General features: G+C 41.7%; 1 protein-coding gene across 4 annotated transcripts in view; it reads left to right on the top strand.

The window, feature by feature from the left end:
- The window catches only part of HYCC1 (hyccin PI4KA lipid kinase complex subunit 1), a 69,721-nt gene that overhangs the window by 30,651 nt on the left and 21,323 nt on the right, over window positions 1-17,747 (top strand). For all 4 annotated transcript variants that reach the window (XM_060248654.1, XM_060248655.1, XM_060248657.1 and 1 more), the window contains exons 5-9: window positions 1,182-1,262; window positions 3,050-3,165; window positions 3,392-3,487; window positions 10,488-10,604; window positions 12,532-12,619. In XM_060248654.1, the coding sequence (XP_060104637.1) occupies window positions 1,182-1,262; window positions 3,050-3,165; window positions 3,392-3,487; window positions 10,488-10,604; window positions 12,532-12,619 (498 nt within the window). The remainder of the gene's footprint in view (window positions 1-1,181; window positions 1,263-3,049; window positions 3,166-3,391; window positions 3,488-10,487; window positions 10,605-12,531; window positions 12,620-17,747) is intronic.

Here is a 17,747-nt window from a genome sequence, read left to right as displayed (position 1 = left end):
TGCCTAACCATATATATTCTTGCAGATCCAGCACCCTCCTCCGAAGGGAATAGCTCGCTAATCACCCATATGTGTGACTGCACAGAGACCACGAAGAAGATGGACAGGTTTCTTACCTGTAACTGGTGATCTTCGAGTGGTCATCTGTGCAGTCACACAGACCCACCCAGCCTTCCCCGCTGCTGGACGCTCATCTAGCACATCTTCCACCTGTCCAGCGGCGGGAAGAAACTGAGTGGCTAAGCACCTCCCCCTCGTCCAGGCATGCGCAGACGATGCCTCCTCCCCAGGACGAGAGGGAGGCGCGCCAGATCTACGATCAAGATTGCTTTGAACTCTCCGAGGTCAGGGCCAATCCTGAGGAATACCCATATGTGTGACTGCACAGATGACCACTCGAAGATCACCAGTTACAGGTAAGAAACCTGTCCTTATTGGCAGCCAGTGCAGATCCCGAAGCCCCGACCGAATGTGCTCCCATCTTGGGAGCCCTAATAGCAGCCGGGCAGCAGCATTCTGCACTAACTGCAGTTTCCGGGTCCGGCACAAGGGTAGCCCCATGTAGAGGGCATTACAGTAGTCCAACCTCGAGGTTGTAGTGTGGGAGAGGAGGTGCAAGTGTGTGACTTCTGCCATGTTCACCTCAATGAGTCATGGTATAAAGACAGAGAAGAAATGGGGAAACTACATGTATTCAAAAAAATTCCAGAGGCCAAGTAGTACAAGAGACTATCACAGGTGTGGTCAAACTTACTTTATGTAAGAGTCACATAAAATAAATGTCAAATGTTTGAGAGCTGCAAGACATGCACAAATATTACACATGTCTTTATTAATACTTTTAATACTTTGTTTACACAGAAAGATAAAATACATATGCATGACCTTTACAATACAGCCATTCTAGAAGGAGACATCTTTAAAAACAAAAGCTCGAAATAACAGTCCCCTGCACTGTCCTCTTTAATTCTGTCCCTCCTTCCAGTGGCTCCTTTGGCACTTGTGCTTTTCCCCCCACTCTAGGCCTTTAAAGTAAGTGTGTTATGACTTTGTAAGTGCAATAAACTATTGGGTCTGTAGAATGTTAACATAACCTGATCATTTGAAAATAGTAGGAATTGTGTACAGACAACTTAAGGCACAAAATGCAGTGTAACTTGTATTTCTTTTATGTCTTACAGGAAATAGTTGACAGACAGGGGCACAGTAGAGTATTAAGTTTTACAATTCCATCCTTATCTAAACCTTCAGTATATCATGAAGTAAGTTTAATTTTTGTTCTTACTTGATGTGTGTAATTTTAGTGTAGGAAGTCTTAAGAGTGTAATTTGGCTCAGATTTGATCCCTAGGAATAAAATTACACTTTTTCTTGTAGAAATCATGCGACAATGCAGCTGCATACACTGCTTGCTTTCAAATTTGTCACAGATGCAGAAGTGCCCCAGCTACAGCCAGAGCAGATCTGCTTTACAAAATAGTGAAATGACTCCAAAGAGTCTAAAAATAACCCTCATGTGTCTGAGTTAGGTGACATGAATATACTGATTTTCATTAGTTTATTTATGTCATTTATAATCTGCCTTTCTCAATTAGATTCAAGGCAGACTATACAGAGTGAGTCAATACAATCAGCAGGATGCAGTATTCAATAAACTATAATAGGATTAGGGTTGTAGAACCAGTCGTAAATCTAAAGAACTGAAACAAAGCATAAGTATTAACATGACACATTAAATGATACAGAAATTACATAACAGGATCCTAGTTTCAGTAGGATAAACACAGTAGCATAGACCACAATCCCTAATAATTTATCCAAGGAACTTTGCAAATAATTAAGTTTTGCATAGTTTTCAGAAAGCCAGGAGAGTGGGAGCCTTCATGACCTCCTCAGGCAGGCCATTCCATAAGGTGGGGATCACAACAGAGAAGGCAGGTGTATGGGCATTTGTTGATTTTTGCCCGTTTACAAGCTTGCACCTGCAGAAGACCTTGCTCAGGTGGGTGAAGCTGTTGTGGCTGTACGTAACGGGAGAGATGGTCTTGGAGATATGATGGTCAAAAGCCTTGTTATGTTGACATGAATTTTTTAGAGACACTTTAATGTGGTTTGAGTTCTATTGAACATCAAGGGCAATTGTCTATGTTAAGAAAATTTTTTCAGAAGTAGAGAATACTTAATTTCAGAAATAGTTTGAGCATTAGAGTGGTCAAGGTTACAGTGGCATCAGAACTAAATGTCTGAGGGATATCAGTGGCTGATAGTCATGATAGGCATCTACTCTCTCCAAGTCCCAAAGGCAGTAATGCCTCTTTATATCTGCTACTGGGGAGCATGGGTGAGAGGATGTTGTTGTAGTCATCCTGCTTGTGGGCTTCCCAGAGGTAGCTGGTCAGCCACTGTGAACAAAATGCTGGACTTAATGGACCTTTTGTCTGGTACAGAATGGTAGTTCTTATAGAATTTCAAATTCTTAAAAACAGTCTGCATCTTGTAACAGAACTTAAACGTGCTTTCTAGTTAATGTTTAGGATTGAGATACTGGGATCAAACTATGCATAAGAATCTGCTCTGTTTCTAAATTCCTGTAAAGTGGCTGAGTGAGAAATGGAACAGTTCTAAAGCACATCATAAATGGGTAGAAAGGGGGAGCTGAACCTTGCTCTGCCCCCTCTGCCCTTCCCATTTTTCTCAGTGATGCTCCAAGACTAGAAGTTAATCCCTGCCAGAAGAAATACGGCATTCTTCCCAAGTATTTTAGGTGGAAAAGTTCAACCAGCCAATGGTTCATATTTCAGTGGAAATGTGTCTAGATGCATTCTAAAATAAGTCTTAAATTGTATTTTATGCCCTGTAGTTTAATGGTTTTTTCTTTTGCATAACACTGTAGCCTAAATAGGTACTTTTCATTTTCTTTATCATTTAAGTATAACTAAAGTAATACTTAAAGTAATGAATTATTTGTAACTTGTCTTAATATGAGGAAATATGCGGGTTTTTAAAAACTTCATTGTCTTCAGTACACTGTTCAAATATCTCTTTTTCAGCCTTCCAGTATTGGCTCAATGGCTCTTACTGAGGGCGCTTTATCTCAACATGGCTTATCCAAGGTTGTGTATAGTGGACCTCATTTACAGAGAGAGATGTTGACAGCACAAAACAGGTAACAAGCACATTTCAGTTTTGAAAACTAAAGAATTAAAATGTAAATCACTTCAGGTTCTGGTGGTGAGCTATCCTTTAATACCTTTAGATGGCATGGTGAAACATCTGTTGACATTATATTATGGTAAAGGCTGATAGAAGATTTTCTAGGCATACTGTGCATGTGTGTGTTTTGTTTGTAAGTATCAAGTATTTTGTGCACTAAAATTAGATTTTTTTTACAGGTTTGGAGTACTGACATTCCTTTTGTTGCGATACAATGCTGCCTTAAGCTATATGCCTGCAGTTTCTCTTCAGTCATTATGTCAGATCTGTTCAAGGTAACTTTCTTTTGGCTGAAAGATTCTGAAAATAGTATAAAGGAGCAATTCTATGGGAGCTAGGTCTATCAGAATTTACAAGCAACTACGCATGAGATTGGGCAGCAAATTCAAACACTGCTGTAATTTGAAAATCTAGAATATGAACATAAATTGCAGAGTAGAGAATACATGGAATAGTAATAATGAGAATGAGTACATAAGTTGCACTTTTAAGACCAACTAAGTTTTATTCAGAATGTAAACTTTTGTATGCTTTAAGCTTGCATACTGAATAAAACCTAGTCTTAAAGGTGCAATTTGTCTACTGCTTTGTTTTATTGCTTCAGACCAACACGGCTGCCCACTTGGATCTGAGTACATAGATAGTCATAATGAGAAATGTTTATGTGTGCACTGCCTCTTATGCTTACCTGATCTTTTAGTACTCGTTAGGCTAAACTTGTTTCTACCAATAACATGCCAGTCTAATTTAATTTGAGGGCAAATATGAAGCACGCCTTTAAAATGAGCCAATTTTATTGCATAATTTTTTCCTTTAAGATGCAAGGAGTACCCCCCTCACATTTTCAAGCATAGTTATCCATTAGATTGGAGAACTCATAGAAGAATTTGTGAAGTATTTTCAAAAGTTCGCTTATGTTGAACAGAAAAATATTTTCTTATACATCTTTATTTCTTTGTGGCTGATTCTGATAGGTTAAAAAAATGTTTGACAGGCACTTCACTAAGTCTGATGACCATTCACTGTGTGGTTTTTGCTTGGGAGAATGTAATATAGGCAGGTTCAAGATCTGCTGACATTTTATTCCCAAGTTATGGAACCTCAAAGGGAAGGCAATTTGTGACAGGTGAGCTTGTATCTACCTCAAGTGTTAAGGACTTCTTATTCAGCTGAGGTCCTTTAGCTTTTGCTTCAGTTACAACATACAAGGCTGCTCCAAAGCATAAGAAGCAGAAGTCTAAGGATCATGGTTCTGAGGGAAGTGGCTTGTTGACAGGCTAGTAATGCAGTTTGTCTTCTTCCAGACGTATGCTTGGCTGTATTCAGCAGTGCTTCCTTCAGAGACCATGATAAAAGATCTTCCGTTTGAATAAATCAGATTTCGCATATGAACATTTGTCTCCCTAGTGGAACTTTGATCTATTTTGGATTCTGAACTGTAGTGATAGCTATCACTAAGCTTTTCTTGCTGTGTTTGCAATTATTCAAGCGTTCAAGCACTTTTAACTGTCCATGAATTTTGTTTGCTTTAGGTATTTTCATTTTAGTTGGCTGAATTAGTTACAGAAAAATGTAGACTAAAGGTTGAGATTGCTTTAACAGATGTATCTCATATACATCTACAGATTAGTTCATATGTTGCTTATCTAGTTAAGAACCAATCAGTTATCTAGATAGTGACTATGTAGCTAATCAGCATTCATATTGCTTATCTCTTACTAGTTATTAACAAATCACTTTTTATAATATCACATGATTATGATAGAGAAGAACTTATGGTTTTCTTTAAATATGTACTCCTGTGACAAACAAATTAGATTCTTCTGGATAGAAAGTGAGATTGTTTTGGGATAATTTGGGTTTATTTGATTATTCCTAAAAGCAGTGAATCAAACAGCTTTTAAAAATTATTACATAGGTACTTTGATAATTTTAGCTTTTATTTTTACAGTAATAAGGTTAACTTTTCCATGCGTATATTTTGTTCTGTCCAGTTTACTAAAGAAATTATTTTTTATCTCAAAAGATAAAAAGTTTCTGTAGTTTCTATCTGGTTGGCTGAGTATATTCAAAGACCAAAATCAAACCCCATATTCTTTTGTATTATCAGAATCAAAGGTTGCTAATTAATATGATAAATCCAAGAGAACTCTGTTGCTGAACATTTATAGAGGCACAGCCTCTTGAAAGTACCAGTCCACATTCTCTGATTGGGTTCAGGAGCGAATCTCACACTACAGAATCACTGTGAAAATAATTGCATCAGCCATTTTTACATTACATGAAAGGTGCTGTTTTCTGTGCATTTCTGTTGGAGGAAGCAACTTGGTTGGTTGTTTCCCTCAGTATCAGAATGCACTTGTTACATTAAAAGATTGAGCAAGATTGGTGGCTTAGCAGCCTGGTTCCATTGTAATCAGTATGTGCTCTCCACATGGAACTCAAAACTGGGTATCATAACATTGAGAATGTTTGACACCATCTGGGTGGCTCAGAAAGAGTTGAGTGTAGTTTACTTTGTACATGTTGTTCTCCAAAAGAACAGTCTTTTAAAAACAATTTATCCCATGAAATTGTATACATGTCATTATTCTGGATGGACAGGTCTCCATGCTGGCATTTCTTGTAGTATAGCAGATGCTTCCCCAGATGACTTTGCCCTTATAGGTTTCTTTTAGCAAAATCACAAACAGTACTTTTTTGGAATAAAGTGTCATTTAAAACTGCTATATCTGTGAGCTGTCATAAGATCTTTTTTTGTTCTAGTTTTATATGGAAAGTTGTTCAGACTACATGACAAACCCATGTTAACTTCAAGGAACAGGAAGGACTAGTTCTATTGTCCTGTGATGAGAATAGTAATTATATGGGAGTGGTGACTACAACACTGGGTTAAGACCGTGCTGATTCATATGGTAGTTACTCTAAGCATATCAGCTTTGGTGTTATGGGTTGGGTCATGGATGTTAAAGAGTTTTTTTAAACTAATATTATGGATTTGGGGCACTCTTAACAGTAGATTTTTTATCCTGAATTCCAGATGTTTCTGGTTTTTCACAAGGATGGTTTTAGAACTGAACGAATTAGTAATTTTCAGCTTTTTTCAGATCAGGATACATTAACTCTCTTTGACCTACTACTTTTCACTTATTTTTGCTGTGTGTCTTCTTCTACTTCCCAATGCTCTTCCTTTCCATTGTGCCCTCCCTTTCCCTCCTTGAAAAATGCTTATTAAAGATTTTTTAACATCTTGTCTCCCTGCTGCAACTGTTGGTCATTTTGGATCCTGAGCCACTATGAAAATCATTGTATCAGAGGATGATGCTTTTCCATTACATGGAAAGATACTCTTTTCTGGGCATTTCCACTGGTTCCACTGAACATTTGATTTCTGCTCAGGCAAAGACATATATGCTTAGGATAACTACGATTTCAGTCATGTCCTGGATGCACACATCAGTAGACAGTATACCTCTCAAGACGGCAAGTCTGATCAATATAGTCTGAGAGGGCCCCTACCCCCCTCAGTAGGGAGTCACCAGTTACCAACACATGTCTTCTCCTACATGGGAGAGCAGAAGCTTTAGTCTTCTCATCCACAGGGACCTGAAAAATTTCTCAGCTTTATGGAGGCTGGAGAAATAGCCCTTGTTCCAGTGGTCCAGAATCAAGATCTATGGGAAGATCCTGGAACCAGTTGTTTAGCAACAGAGGATTAGAATGTCTCCTGATTTTCCTGTTTCTGTGGGTTACATTCTTTCATGCACCCTCCTCATGTGTTGGGGTGCTCCTCCATTCACTGAGATACCTTTCCCTCCTCCTGTTGCCCTTTCAAGAGCACTTCATGCGTTCTGTCCATGAAATCTTCACCTTCCCTTATAAACTGTAGTGTGGACAAGCATGCCTTAAGTCCCTGTATCTTCTCCTCCAGTAGGGCTACCAACTTACACTTACTGCAAGTGTAATTGCTGATATCCTTAGGTTAGAATATAAACATGTCACAGACTTTGGACATCTCTGCCTCACCTCCCTCACCAACCATGCTGTTGTAATCAATTTCAAAATTAGATCAGTTTTTCTTGCACTTCCCTGATAATTCCCCTGCCAAACTGCCTCACTAGACTACTTGTGACAGGTTTGCAGAAGCAAAAAAATCTCAACACATATAGCAGGGGTGGCCAACGGTAGCTCTCCAGATGTTTTTTTGCCTACAACTCCCATCAGCCCCAGCCTGCATGGTCAATGGCTGGGGCTGATGGGAGTTGTAGGCAAAAACGTCTGGAGAGCTACCGTTGGCCACTCCTGACATATAAGATGTAAGATCTGCTCACCTTCCTACAGTGCTCCCAGGCCAAACCCCAAGGCTAAGAGCCATAGGGCAAGAACCCTTGCGCTCCTGCCTCTAGTGAGGAGGTTGTTGTTGTTTGTTCAGTCATACAGTCGAGTCCAACTCTTTGCGACCCCATGGACAAAGTCACATCAGGCCTTCCTGTCTTCCACCATCCTTCGAAGTCTGCTCAAATTCATGTTTGTTACATCAGTAACGCTGTCCAGCCATCTCATCTTTTGCCATCCCCTTCTTCTTTTGCCTTCTGTCTTTCCCAGCATCAGGGTCTTCTCCAGTGAGTGCTCCCTTCTCATTTGGTGGCCAGAGTATCTGAGCTTCAGCATCTGACTTCCCAGGGAACAGTCTGGGTTGATTTCCCTTAGGACTGACTGATTTGATTTTCTTGCAGTCCAAGGGACTCTCAAGATTATACAATTGAAGCCTTACCCAGCAGAGAGCAGGGCCAGAAGTCATCCACAGACAAAACTGCTGAAAGGTACAATCAGTTATCCCCAGGCAAAAGAGATAACAGGCACCACTCTCTAACAGGCTATACACAGCCACACTCCCTCAAACACTGTCCTCCTACACAGTAACCTCAGCTAATTCTTCTCAGCAGTTAAGGAAAGGCAAATACAAAACCGCTAACCACTCCAGCAGCTCTCTATCATGCTCCTTCTCAGAGCCCAGTTGACTTTGGTCTGCCACTGGTGAGGAGAAGCCTCACCGAGCAGAGGGCGGGGTCAGCAGTCAGCCCTAGGCAAAACTGCTAAAAGCTACAACCACAGGCAAAAGACAACAGAAATCTTGACATCTGGAAAACAGACACTCAACCTGAACTGTTTCACAGGTTACATGTGCAAGTTGACTTTTAGCCATAAAAACAGGACCCATAGCTCCGCTGCAGAGCCTGTTGCAATTGCACACTGCTAGAAACCAAACTACCAAACTACCAGGCAGTTAAGGGGACAGTGGTGTTTCAGTCTATTTCCCCCCTCAGTTCACATTTGCTCTGGTCTCCTGGTAATTCAGCACACTATCTTCTATTGTAGGAATGGATGGCAGTGAAAATGAGGTTGAACTTACCTGAAAGTAATGGTGTTTGAGTAATTCTGTGTTATCATACTGTTTTCTACATGTAAAAGTTCTTGTTGGGAGTAGGAGATTATGTCAAGAAAGCTTGGCGAAGAAGAGGATTGTTCCCTCTTCCTTCAGTATAAAAGGCTCACTTGTAAAACAATTAGGTTAGGGAAGAAGGAAGATCTGTCATGTTCTAGAAGACCCTGCAGCTGGCTTGAGCACACACAAACTCCCATGTGTAGTTAAACATTCATAAGGACATTGGTGTACAAGCAAGTGCAGCCTTGTTGTATTGAGTGATATTACATTTACTCCTAAGAGGAGTAAATGAGACTTGTTGCTTGGGAATTTCCCTAGATTTCTCAAGAGCAGGATATAGTTGCAAGTTTATTTTTATGAGCTACAGTTTCCATTTGTGCCGCAAAAGCTGCGGGACTTTGCGGCTCTTCTGGGTGCTCTGCAGCAATTGGTGCGAAATCCGCGCAGATCCTGCACGGTGATGAGGGACGTCGCTGCCGATTAAGGTCAGTGCGAAAACGCCCCTAGTTTGCCAGTTATACCCTTCTTAGACAGAGCCGGTTTTGCGCTGGTTGTGACTTCTTAATGTCTTGACTAAAGTACTCCAGTATGTTGTATCTGAAACTCCCATGAATACTGCTCAGTCTTTAAGTAGCCAGCATGTGGCAGCCTGACTTGTTGCAGGCACCCATCACTATCATAGCAACACAATCTTCAGGAGATCTACTTACCAGTTTGTTTCTATACCAGATTCAAAGTGTTGCGCTTTAAACATGAGGGATCACTTTTCCCCATGTGTACTTTCCTGCTTGTTCATCTTGAATGACACTCTGCTGAGGAGGCCACTTCCTTCATAGGCAAGACTGAACTTTTGTTTTGACTCAAATCTTAATCATGAGAGGTACTATGTTTCCTCTTAATTTCTTACCATTTGAGTGTGTGGCTTACTCATGCATACTGTTAAGAAATTTTTTCTTGGACAGGCTTTAATCATATAGAAGGTTAGTGACTTATATTTGTATCTCCTCCGCTGGATTGTTTATTTATATTATTATTGTATAGTTTATTGTAGTTTTGTATCTTGCTTCACATTAGAATTATATCTTGCCTCACCCTAATTTTCATTCTCTTTATAACCTCTAGCCTTTTTCCCTGGGGGGACATTTGCTTGCTGTTTAAAGACGACTTTGGAAGCATGACAAAATACTTGTGTTTCTGCTCTTTGTGACCTATGGATATAATTTTTATACAAAATGTATCTAGTTTATGTTCAAGTAGCTTTGCATCTCTAGTTGAAAGAAATGTGACTTTCTGAAAGTTAAACCTACTGTTAGTAACAGTTAGTAGTCATTGTTTGATACTGATATCATTCAGGCATAGGGCTGCCTTCTAAATCCCATTTCCTTTTCCACATAGCCTGTTGCTATGCATTCCAAAATAGTCTGAATTCCATCACTAGGAATGGTAATTAGAAAGATGCAGTAGTTGCTGGAATTGGGGTTAAATACTTGATTATCCTCCTTCATTCATTTAATCACCCAGCTGATTTATTAACTGACTTGACAAAATACTATATTCAGAACAGACTTATAAAATCCTGCTGAAAACAGCTTAACACTTGGTTTGCTAATATAAAGTTGATCAAATATTTCAGTTTGTAGGAGACAACTCTTGAGATGAATGTGTTGTTCTCTAGATGGACCTACTAGTTAGGTACACTGTCTATTTGATTGTTTAGCCTAAAATAGAGCATATTGTGGATTTCTGATTTTTATGCTTTTAAATGTACAGTATAAGTACTATTATGCCATATAAAAATAACAATACTGATGATGATTTTGGTTTTTCAGGATTTGTGTTTGTGGGTATCCTCGGCAACAAGTGAGGAAATACAAAGGCATAAATAGCAGGATTCCAATTTCTTCTGAATTCATGGTGCAAATGCTAACTGGAATTTATTATGCTTTGTAAGTTCAGGAAATGGGTATGTGGTGTACATGCAAATGTAATGGTGAATTTTTGGGATGGATGGAATATTACACAGATGTATCATTCAATTACAGATGTGTATATCAGCTGTAGTGTTTTTCAGCCCTGTCTTAGAACCCAAGCTGTACATCTATACTGCTGCAAAGGATAATTGATCTCAGTTGCTGGCAATAATGTTGCTCTCGCTAAATGGCATATTTTTAGGGCTTAATTAGACTACATTCTGGATGCTGTATGATGCTCATAACATGCTCCCCCCACCTTTAAACATCTCATTCATGAGACCCTGGTCTGGATTGGAAAAATTGCCCTGTCTCCTTTTTGCTATGTTCACTCCTCTTTCCCCCTTTCTGTTTTCCCTTCCTAAAATGAGCCCACATGAAAACAGTCATACAGGTTTGATGGGGAGCCTCTGTTTCTACCCTCAAGGGACAAATAGCTTTGTGGGGCTATTTTACAGAGGAAGATGCTAAACTTTAAAAGCCAAATGATAAGACATCATTGCTAGTTACATTAAAACCTGAACATTTTATTACAGATGTGTATAATAAAAAAAAGAAACCCTTATGGCTGCATATAGCTTATAGTGCTTGTAAGCTGTATAAACATTGGCTCTGTCCCTGTGATGATTAGGGATGCTCATTCCTATCAAGGGGTCAGATGCTGTATAAATACAGCTTGTATATCCCTGATGTCTGTGAGCAGTGAATGACAATAGGTTTGTGAGAAAGGGGCAGGAGAAGTAATTGCACTTGACTTCCATGACTGTTATGTGAATAGGGCAAGAGTATTCTGCTAGCAAACTTCATTTTGCCTGTTGAAAGAAATAAGAGTTCATGGCCTGGATCCAGACTGTGGGCCATGGAATCTCCTCCTGGACAGCATGAAATGCCCCCTGAAATCCTGTTCCTGGGAGTTCCCCTCCCCCCCCCCCCAAAACAGGATTGATGGTGTCATTTTAACTTGCCACAAGAGGGAACTGATGGAAAAACTGTGTTGCATGGGTAAAGTCCTTGTACCAGCAGAAAATGTTGATCTGGATCCGGACCCCTGTGCCAGGGCACTGAGGTTATAGAGACGGGCAGGGAATTGGAAGAATCCTGGTGCTTCCATCAGGGGGAAGAAAAAGGACTGTGAATCAAGGTTTCCTGTCATTTGTTCATGAAGCAGATAAATATTTGGTGTATTTTTTCTGCAGGAACAAATTGTCTTATATTTCTTCTTAGTGATGGAATATCATTGGTGTTTTTTGTAAGTTGTGGTGAAGGGTAATAAAATATACACTTGAGTGTGGTACATTTTTTATGTGGTGAGAAATTTTTGCAGGAAAATGTTGCAGGGTTGTTGTTGCAGGCTGACTTGAAATACAGTAACTTCAAGCTGCCCAGAGTTCATCACTGAGATTTGAACCAGCTTATACCCTAAACTACTATGCTGCTGATTTTTATTTTACTGTAAATTTATCCTTCATTTTTTTGCATAACTACACAATGAGGATATATATATGGAATAGCTGCCTATTCTGAATCACAACTGAAAAGGCTGATTGTGTACCTCTGGGCAAGACAAAAATAAATTATCTTTAACTTGGAGAAACGATTCTTTTCATATTCCAAAAAATAAAGAGGAGCAATTCTACATTTTGTTACTTAGCCTTTCTTATTGATAACTCTGCCTATTGTTAACGTCAATTAACTCAGCCTTTCTTATTCTGTTCTCTTAAATAACAAATCAGAAACTTGTAGCTTTTAAAATTCATTAAATGCATTCTCTCATGCATTTATGTTAACTGATTCATCTGACTTGACATACTGATGAATAAATTGTTTGCCTGAGATGATGAATCAATAATCATGATTCCTTGCAATTAATTATCAGTTTTGATGTATATATTTTACCTTCAAGTTATAATGGAGAATGGGACCTGGCTCGAAAAGCAATGGATGACGTTTTATACAGAGCACAACTGGAGCTATATCCAGAACCACTATTGGTAGGTGTTTGGGGTCAGATTCTTCTAAAACTGAGAAAAATAGCAAATAAAGGCATAATGTGTGCATTCCAAGCATATAATTATCAGACAAACTTAAATATAGAGAAGCAAAATTAACAAGTCATTTGTCTTTCAGAAAAAAGAGAGGTAGTGTGTCAGCATGGCTTTATGAAGAAAAGCATTCTTATGCTTAGGTACACAATTGAAAACACCATGTTTTTTGCTACTAATTAGACTTGGAAACATGCTAATAACCTCCCCCCCCCCCCAAAAGTAGTATTGATCTTTTGCAAAGATTTGTTCCTCTTAAAGTCTTTTCAGGAGCACTCTTAACTAAAGCAAGTTATAGTAGCCTAATTCAGAACAAACCAAAGCATGATTTTTTTTTACTTCATTTACTTCAGTCTGCACTGGCTACCAATTGAGTACCAGATCCGTTTCAAGGTTTTACTATTAACTTTTAAAGCCTTATGTGACCTGGGACCTACATACCTGTGGGACCGTCTCTCCCAATACGAGCCCCGGAGGCCTCTTCGATCGGCCATGCAACATCTTCTGACCATCCCTGGCCCGAAGGATGTCTGGCTTGCCTCAGCCAGGGCCTTTTCGGTCCTGACCCCAACCTGGTAGAATCAGCTCCCCAAGGAGATACGGGCCCTACCGGATTTATTTCTATTCTGAAGGGCCTGTAAAACTGAGCTGTTCCGCCAGGCTTTTGGCTGAGGCAGCCGGGCGTCCTCACACCAGCTAATTGGCCTCCCTGCACTGACCGCATCCTGTGTTTCAATCTATGAAGAATGTACATATCTGTACACTGATGCTGCCTTATTTTATTTCATTTTAATGGTTTTAACTGCTTAAATTTAATTGTCTTATGATGTGATTTTAACTATTTTATTATGTTGTAATCCACCCTGAGCCCAACCGGGGAAAGGGCAGACTAGAAATCAGCAAAAATAAATAAATAAATTATACCCCACCTTTCTCCCCTCTGGTAGCCCTGACCTGGATAGCCCAGGCTAGCCCGATCTCAGAAGCTAAGCAGGATTGACCTTGGCTAGGGTGATCTCCAAGGAATACCAGGGTCATGATGACATAGAGACAGGCAATGGCAAACCACTTCTGAAATGTCTCTTGCCTTAAAAAACAAGTCTAGTGGTGACCTAGTGGTGCATAATGCTAAAAGAGCCATTCTTCTTGCCTCCGTTTTGTCCTTACAACAACCCTGTGAGGTAGGTTAGGCTAAGTTTGTGACTGGCCCAAGTTCACCCAGCAAGCCTCTGGCAGAGTAGGGATTTCACATCAGAATCTGACATTGTACACACTATATACCATACTGGGTGGAGAGGATACTTGTCTTATGTAAAGAGCTGCAAAATTCCTCCAGGCCTTTGGGACAGGAGGAATGATGATACTCTTGAGAATTATCCAGCAGTCACATTGAAAGTCTTACCATTGTACATCTGTTGCAATATATTGTGTTTCTATGAGTTTTGTTATTCCAGGGTACAGCTGTAAGTGCAGTGTAAATCACCAAAAGTTCAACTAAAGACCAGGAATATACTATGTACTGTGGGAAATAATACTACAGCATTGCCTCCAAGTTTCTGAAAAACTAGGCTGTCCCAAATATCAAAAGCTGTTGTTCTGACAGAGTTTTAGGAACATTCAGGAATAGTATCAGAAACCAATATTTTTGTGTACACAGCAATTACAAGACTCTTGGAGGGAAAATACTGTCAGATTTTATAATTGGGTTCCTCTAAAGTTAGGGAGCCCCATGGCGCAAAGTGGAAAAGCTGCAGTACTGCAGTCGAAACTCTCTGCTCACGACCTGAGTTCTATCCCAGCGGAAGCTGGATTCAGGTAGCCGACTCAAGGTTGACTCAGCCTTCCATGCTTCTGAAGTTGGTAAAATGAGTACCCAGCTTGCTGCGGAGAAAGTGTAGGTGACTGGGGAGGCAATGGCAAACCACCCTGTAAAAAGTCTGCCGTGAAAACATTGTGATGCGATGTCACCCCAGAGTTGGAAACAACTGGTGTTTGCACAGGGGACTACCTTTACCTTTTTAAAAGTTAAAGCTGTAATTATGAACAAATGTTGAATTGTTACCCATATAGAAAATCCCTACTGGATCAGACCAAGTGTCAATCTCATCTAGTATCCTGTTTCTTACAGTGATCAAACAGACGGTCACAGAAGGTCAACAAACAGAGTAGGAAAGCCAGAGCCGCCTCCTGCCTCTTCCCCTCTAGCAACTGATGTTCAGAGGCATACTGACTACAAACATGGAGGGCCATTTAGGTCCATTAATGGCAACTAGCTTAGATGGCTTTGAAATAAGATTAGACAGATTCAGAAAAGAAAAGAATCATAGCTAAGTGATTATCACAGTTTCTTGAGGCAGTGAATTTCATAAGCTAATTATGCATTGTATGAAGTATTTTTGTTCTAAACCTACTACCCATCAACTTAAACAATTACAGTATTGTGTGTATGTATACTTTCTACCTTCTCCATATTAAGCGCAATCCTGTAAAATTCTGTGCCCCGCATCTCTCACTCCCAGCCTTTTAGTGTGTCCTTGTTTGGAAGGTCTCCAAACACTTGATACTTTGGTTGCAGTTTTCTGTATCTTTTCCAGCTATACAGTTAATCTTTTTTTTCCCTTTTGTCTTTGTGTCTTGCCCACTGGGCTGGTCCCCTGCTGGTCCACATCCAGCCCAGGGAACTGAAATGTATATATTAAAAAAATTCCACCACAGTATGGTGTGGCCAGAATTGTACAGTGTTCTAAATGCAGTCAGCCTGCTGCTCTGCACTGAAATTGTCATTTTTACTGAACTGTCCACTGTGGTCCCAAGGTAGTTTCTGGTCACTGGCAGTACAGAACCCATCAGTGTATATGCAAGGTAAAAGGAGTTTTTTGCCCTCAGCACATATCATTTTATACTTCTGGAACTTTGTCTGCTACATTATTACCCACTTGCCCAATGTGGAGAGATCCTCTATAGCAATATTCTGTGGTTTTACAACCCTGAATAATTTGGTGTCATCTGCAAATCTTCTTCGTGGTCTCTGTGCATCACATTGATGGGATGAGGCACTAGCGCCTATCTCAATCGGTAAACTTCAAAGCTGTGGATTTCCGCGCCGACGTCCCAGTGCGCATGCCCAGAAGCCCCACTGCACATGCTCACTGAGACAGGAGCGGACATCCCGCCAGTTCTCTTCTGACTGCCGCGCTGATCAGTCGATCTTTCTGCTACGGTCGGTGAACTTCGTTCTAAGATCTGTTTGTATAGTTAGTTGTAGTATAGTGTATAGTTTAGTTATAGTGTTAGTTTAGTAGTTCGTTAGATAGCTGTTAGTTGTGGGAGAGCGGGGCTAGTTATTACCCGCCCTTCGGGGTCCCCCCCTTTCTCCTGCCTTCCCACCCTCCTTTCTCATTACTTCGTATGGAAAGACGGTGGGGATTTTTCAGATGGTGCTCCAAGTGTGGGAGTAAAATTGCCCCACCAGACGGACATTCGCTGTGCCTGTTGTGCCTGGGAGAGCAGCATAGGCCGGAATCCTGTGTGCATTGCGCCAAGTTCTCAAAACAAACCAAGAAGAACAGAGCAGCCAGGCTTGCAGCGGCGCTCATGGAGCAGGCACTCTCCCCTCGAATGTCTTCCAAGCAGGCCGAACTCCCCGTTGGCCCGTGGACCCGTCAACATCGAGATCGGTCGACACCAATCGGGCCCCTTCCGATGCCGATCTCCCTCGTAAGCGCTCGGGCTCAGCTGTTGTCTCGGAATCCTCAGCGCCCGCAAAGCGGCATAAGGAGGATAAGGGGATGCACGTGGAGAAGGGGAAGAAGGCCAAGGGAGCGGAGAAGCCGAAACCCAGCAAATCCGCTTCTCAAACCTCCCCTGCGTCATCATCGGACCCGACGGCACTGGTCGTTCCCCCATTGAAGCTTTTCGCTTCGCCCATCCGTTGGCCAAACCCTCCTATCGCCTCGATGTCGACCCAGCTAGTCATCTCCGATTTGGACTCTGAGATTGCCCCAGCTCAATGCTCCGGCACCGAGAGGAGCCCACCAGGTCGATTCACGCCAGCACCGGGGACCCCTCGCTCTCGAAGCCCACCCTTTCGAGGTCAATGGCGGGATCCTTATCAGGATCGATCCCCGAGCAGTCGCTCCCCTCGCTACACAGAGGGGGCTCGCTCTCTGCATCGCCCTGTGGCGCAGATTCCATGGGATCAACGTCAGTGGCAGTACTTATACGGTGCCTACCCCATGCAGCCACCTTTCCCATGGCTTCCCGCGAGGCAGATGGACTGGGACCAATTGTCTGAGACTTCCTATCGGTCCCGAACGTCGTACAGAACCCCGCAACGTGCCCCTTCGGCATTGATGTTGAAACCTCCCAAGGTCGAACATCTCAGCCGTCCACGAGAGCCTGCGCAGCACACCTCTTTGGGAAAAGCAAAGGCCGCACCTGCAGACCCGGGGTCACCACCGCTACACCACCCATCAGAGCCTTCAGATTCCCCCGGGGCGTCGCCCAGGTCCCTGGAAGGATCATCCCCCGAAGAGCAGGAAGCCTCCTCACCGGGAGAACCTTTTCCACCACTGAAGACTACAGAGGAACAGCCCATCTCGCCCTCTGAGGACTTAAAATCATACGGAGACCTCATAAAAAGAATGGCTCAGACGCTATCTCTCCCTACGATGCAGCCACAACCAGTTGTCACAGACAATGTCTTCAACATTGTCCAGAGGGACACGTCAACGGCGGTTACTCTACCACTCACCAACGTGATGCTGCATACAGCAAAGTCTTCTTGGGACAAGCCAGCGTCCACGCCTGTCTCTTCACGTCGGCTGGACCACATGTATTGCATCCAGGAGGCCACTGCAGAATTTCTCTACACCCATCCTAAGCCCAATTCTGTTGTGGTGTCATTGTCCTCCAAAGCGAAGAAGACGCACTCTACGCCGCCTGATAAAGAAGACAGGAAACTGGACTCTATGGGACGGAGACTCTACTCAGCGGGCTCCCTAGGGGTCAAGATTGCCAATTACACAGCGTGCATGGGCCGATATCAATATGCCCTGTGGGATCAGGTCTTGACCAT

This window comes from Heteronotia binoei, chromosome 10 (assembly GCF_032191835.1).
Source record: "Heteronotia binoei isolate CCM8104 ecotype False Entrance Well chromosome 10, APGP_CSIRO_Hbin_v1, whole genome shotgun sequence".
NCBI lineage: Eukaryota > Metazoa > Chordata > Lepidosauria > Squamata > Gekkonidae > Heteronotia > Heteronotia binoei.
This window is presented reverse-complemented; position numbering and strand designations above follow the sequence as displayed.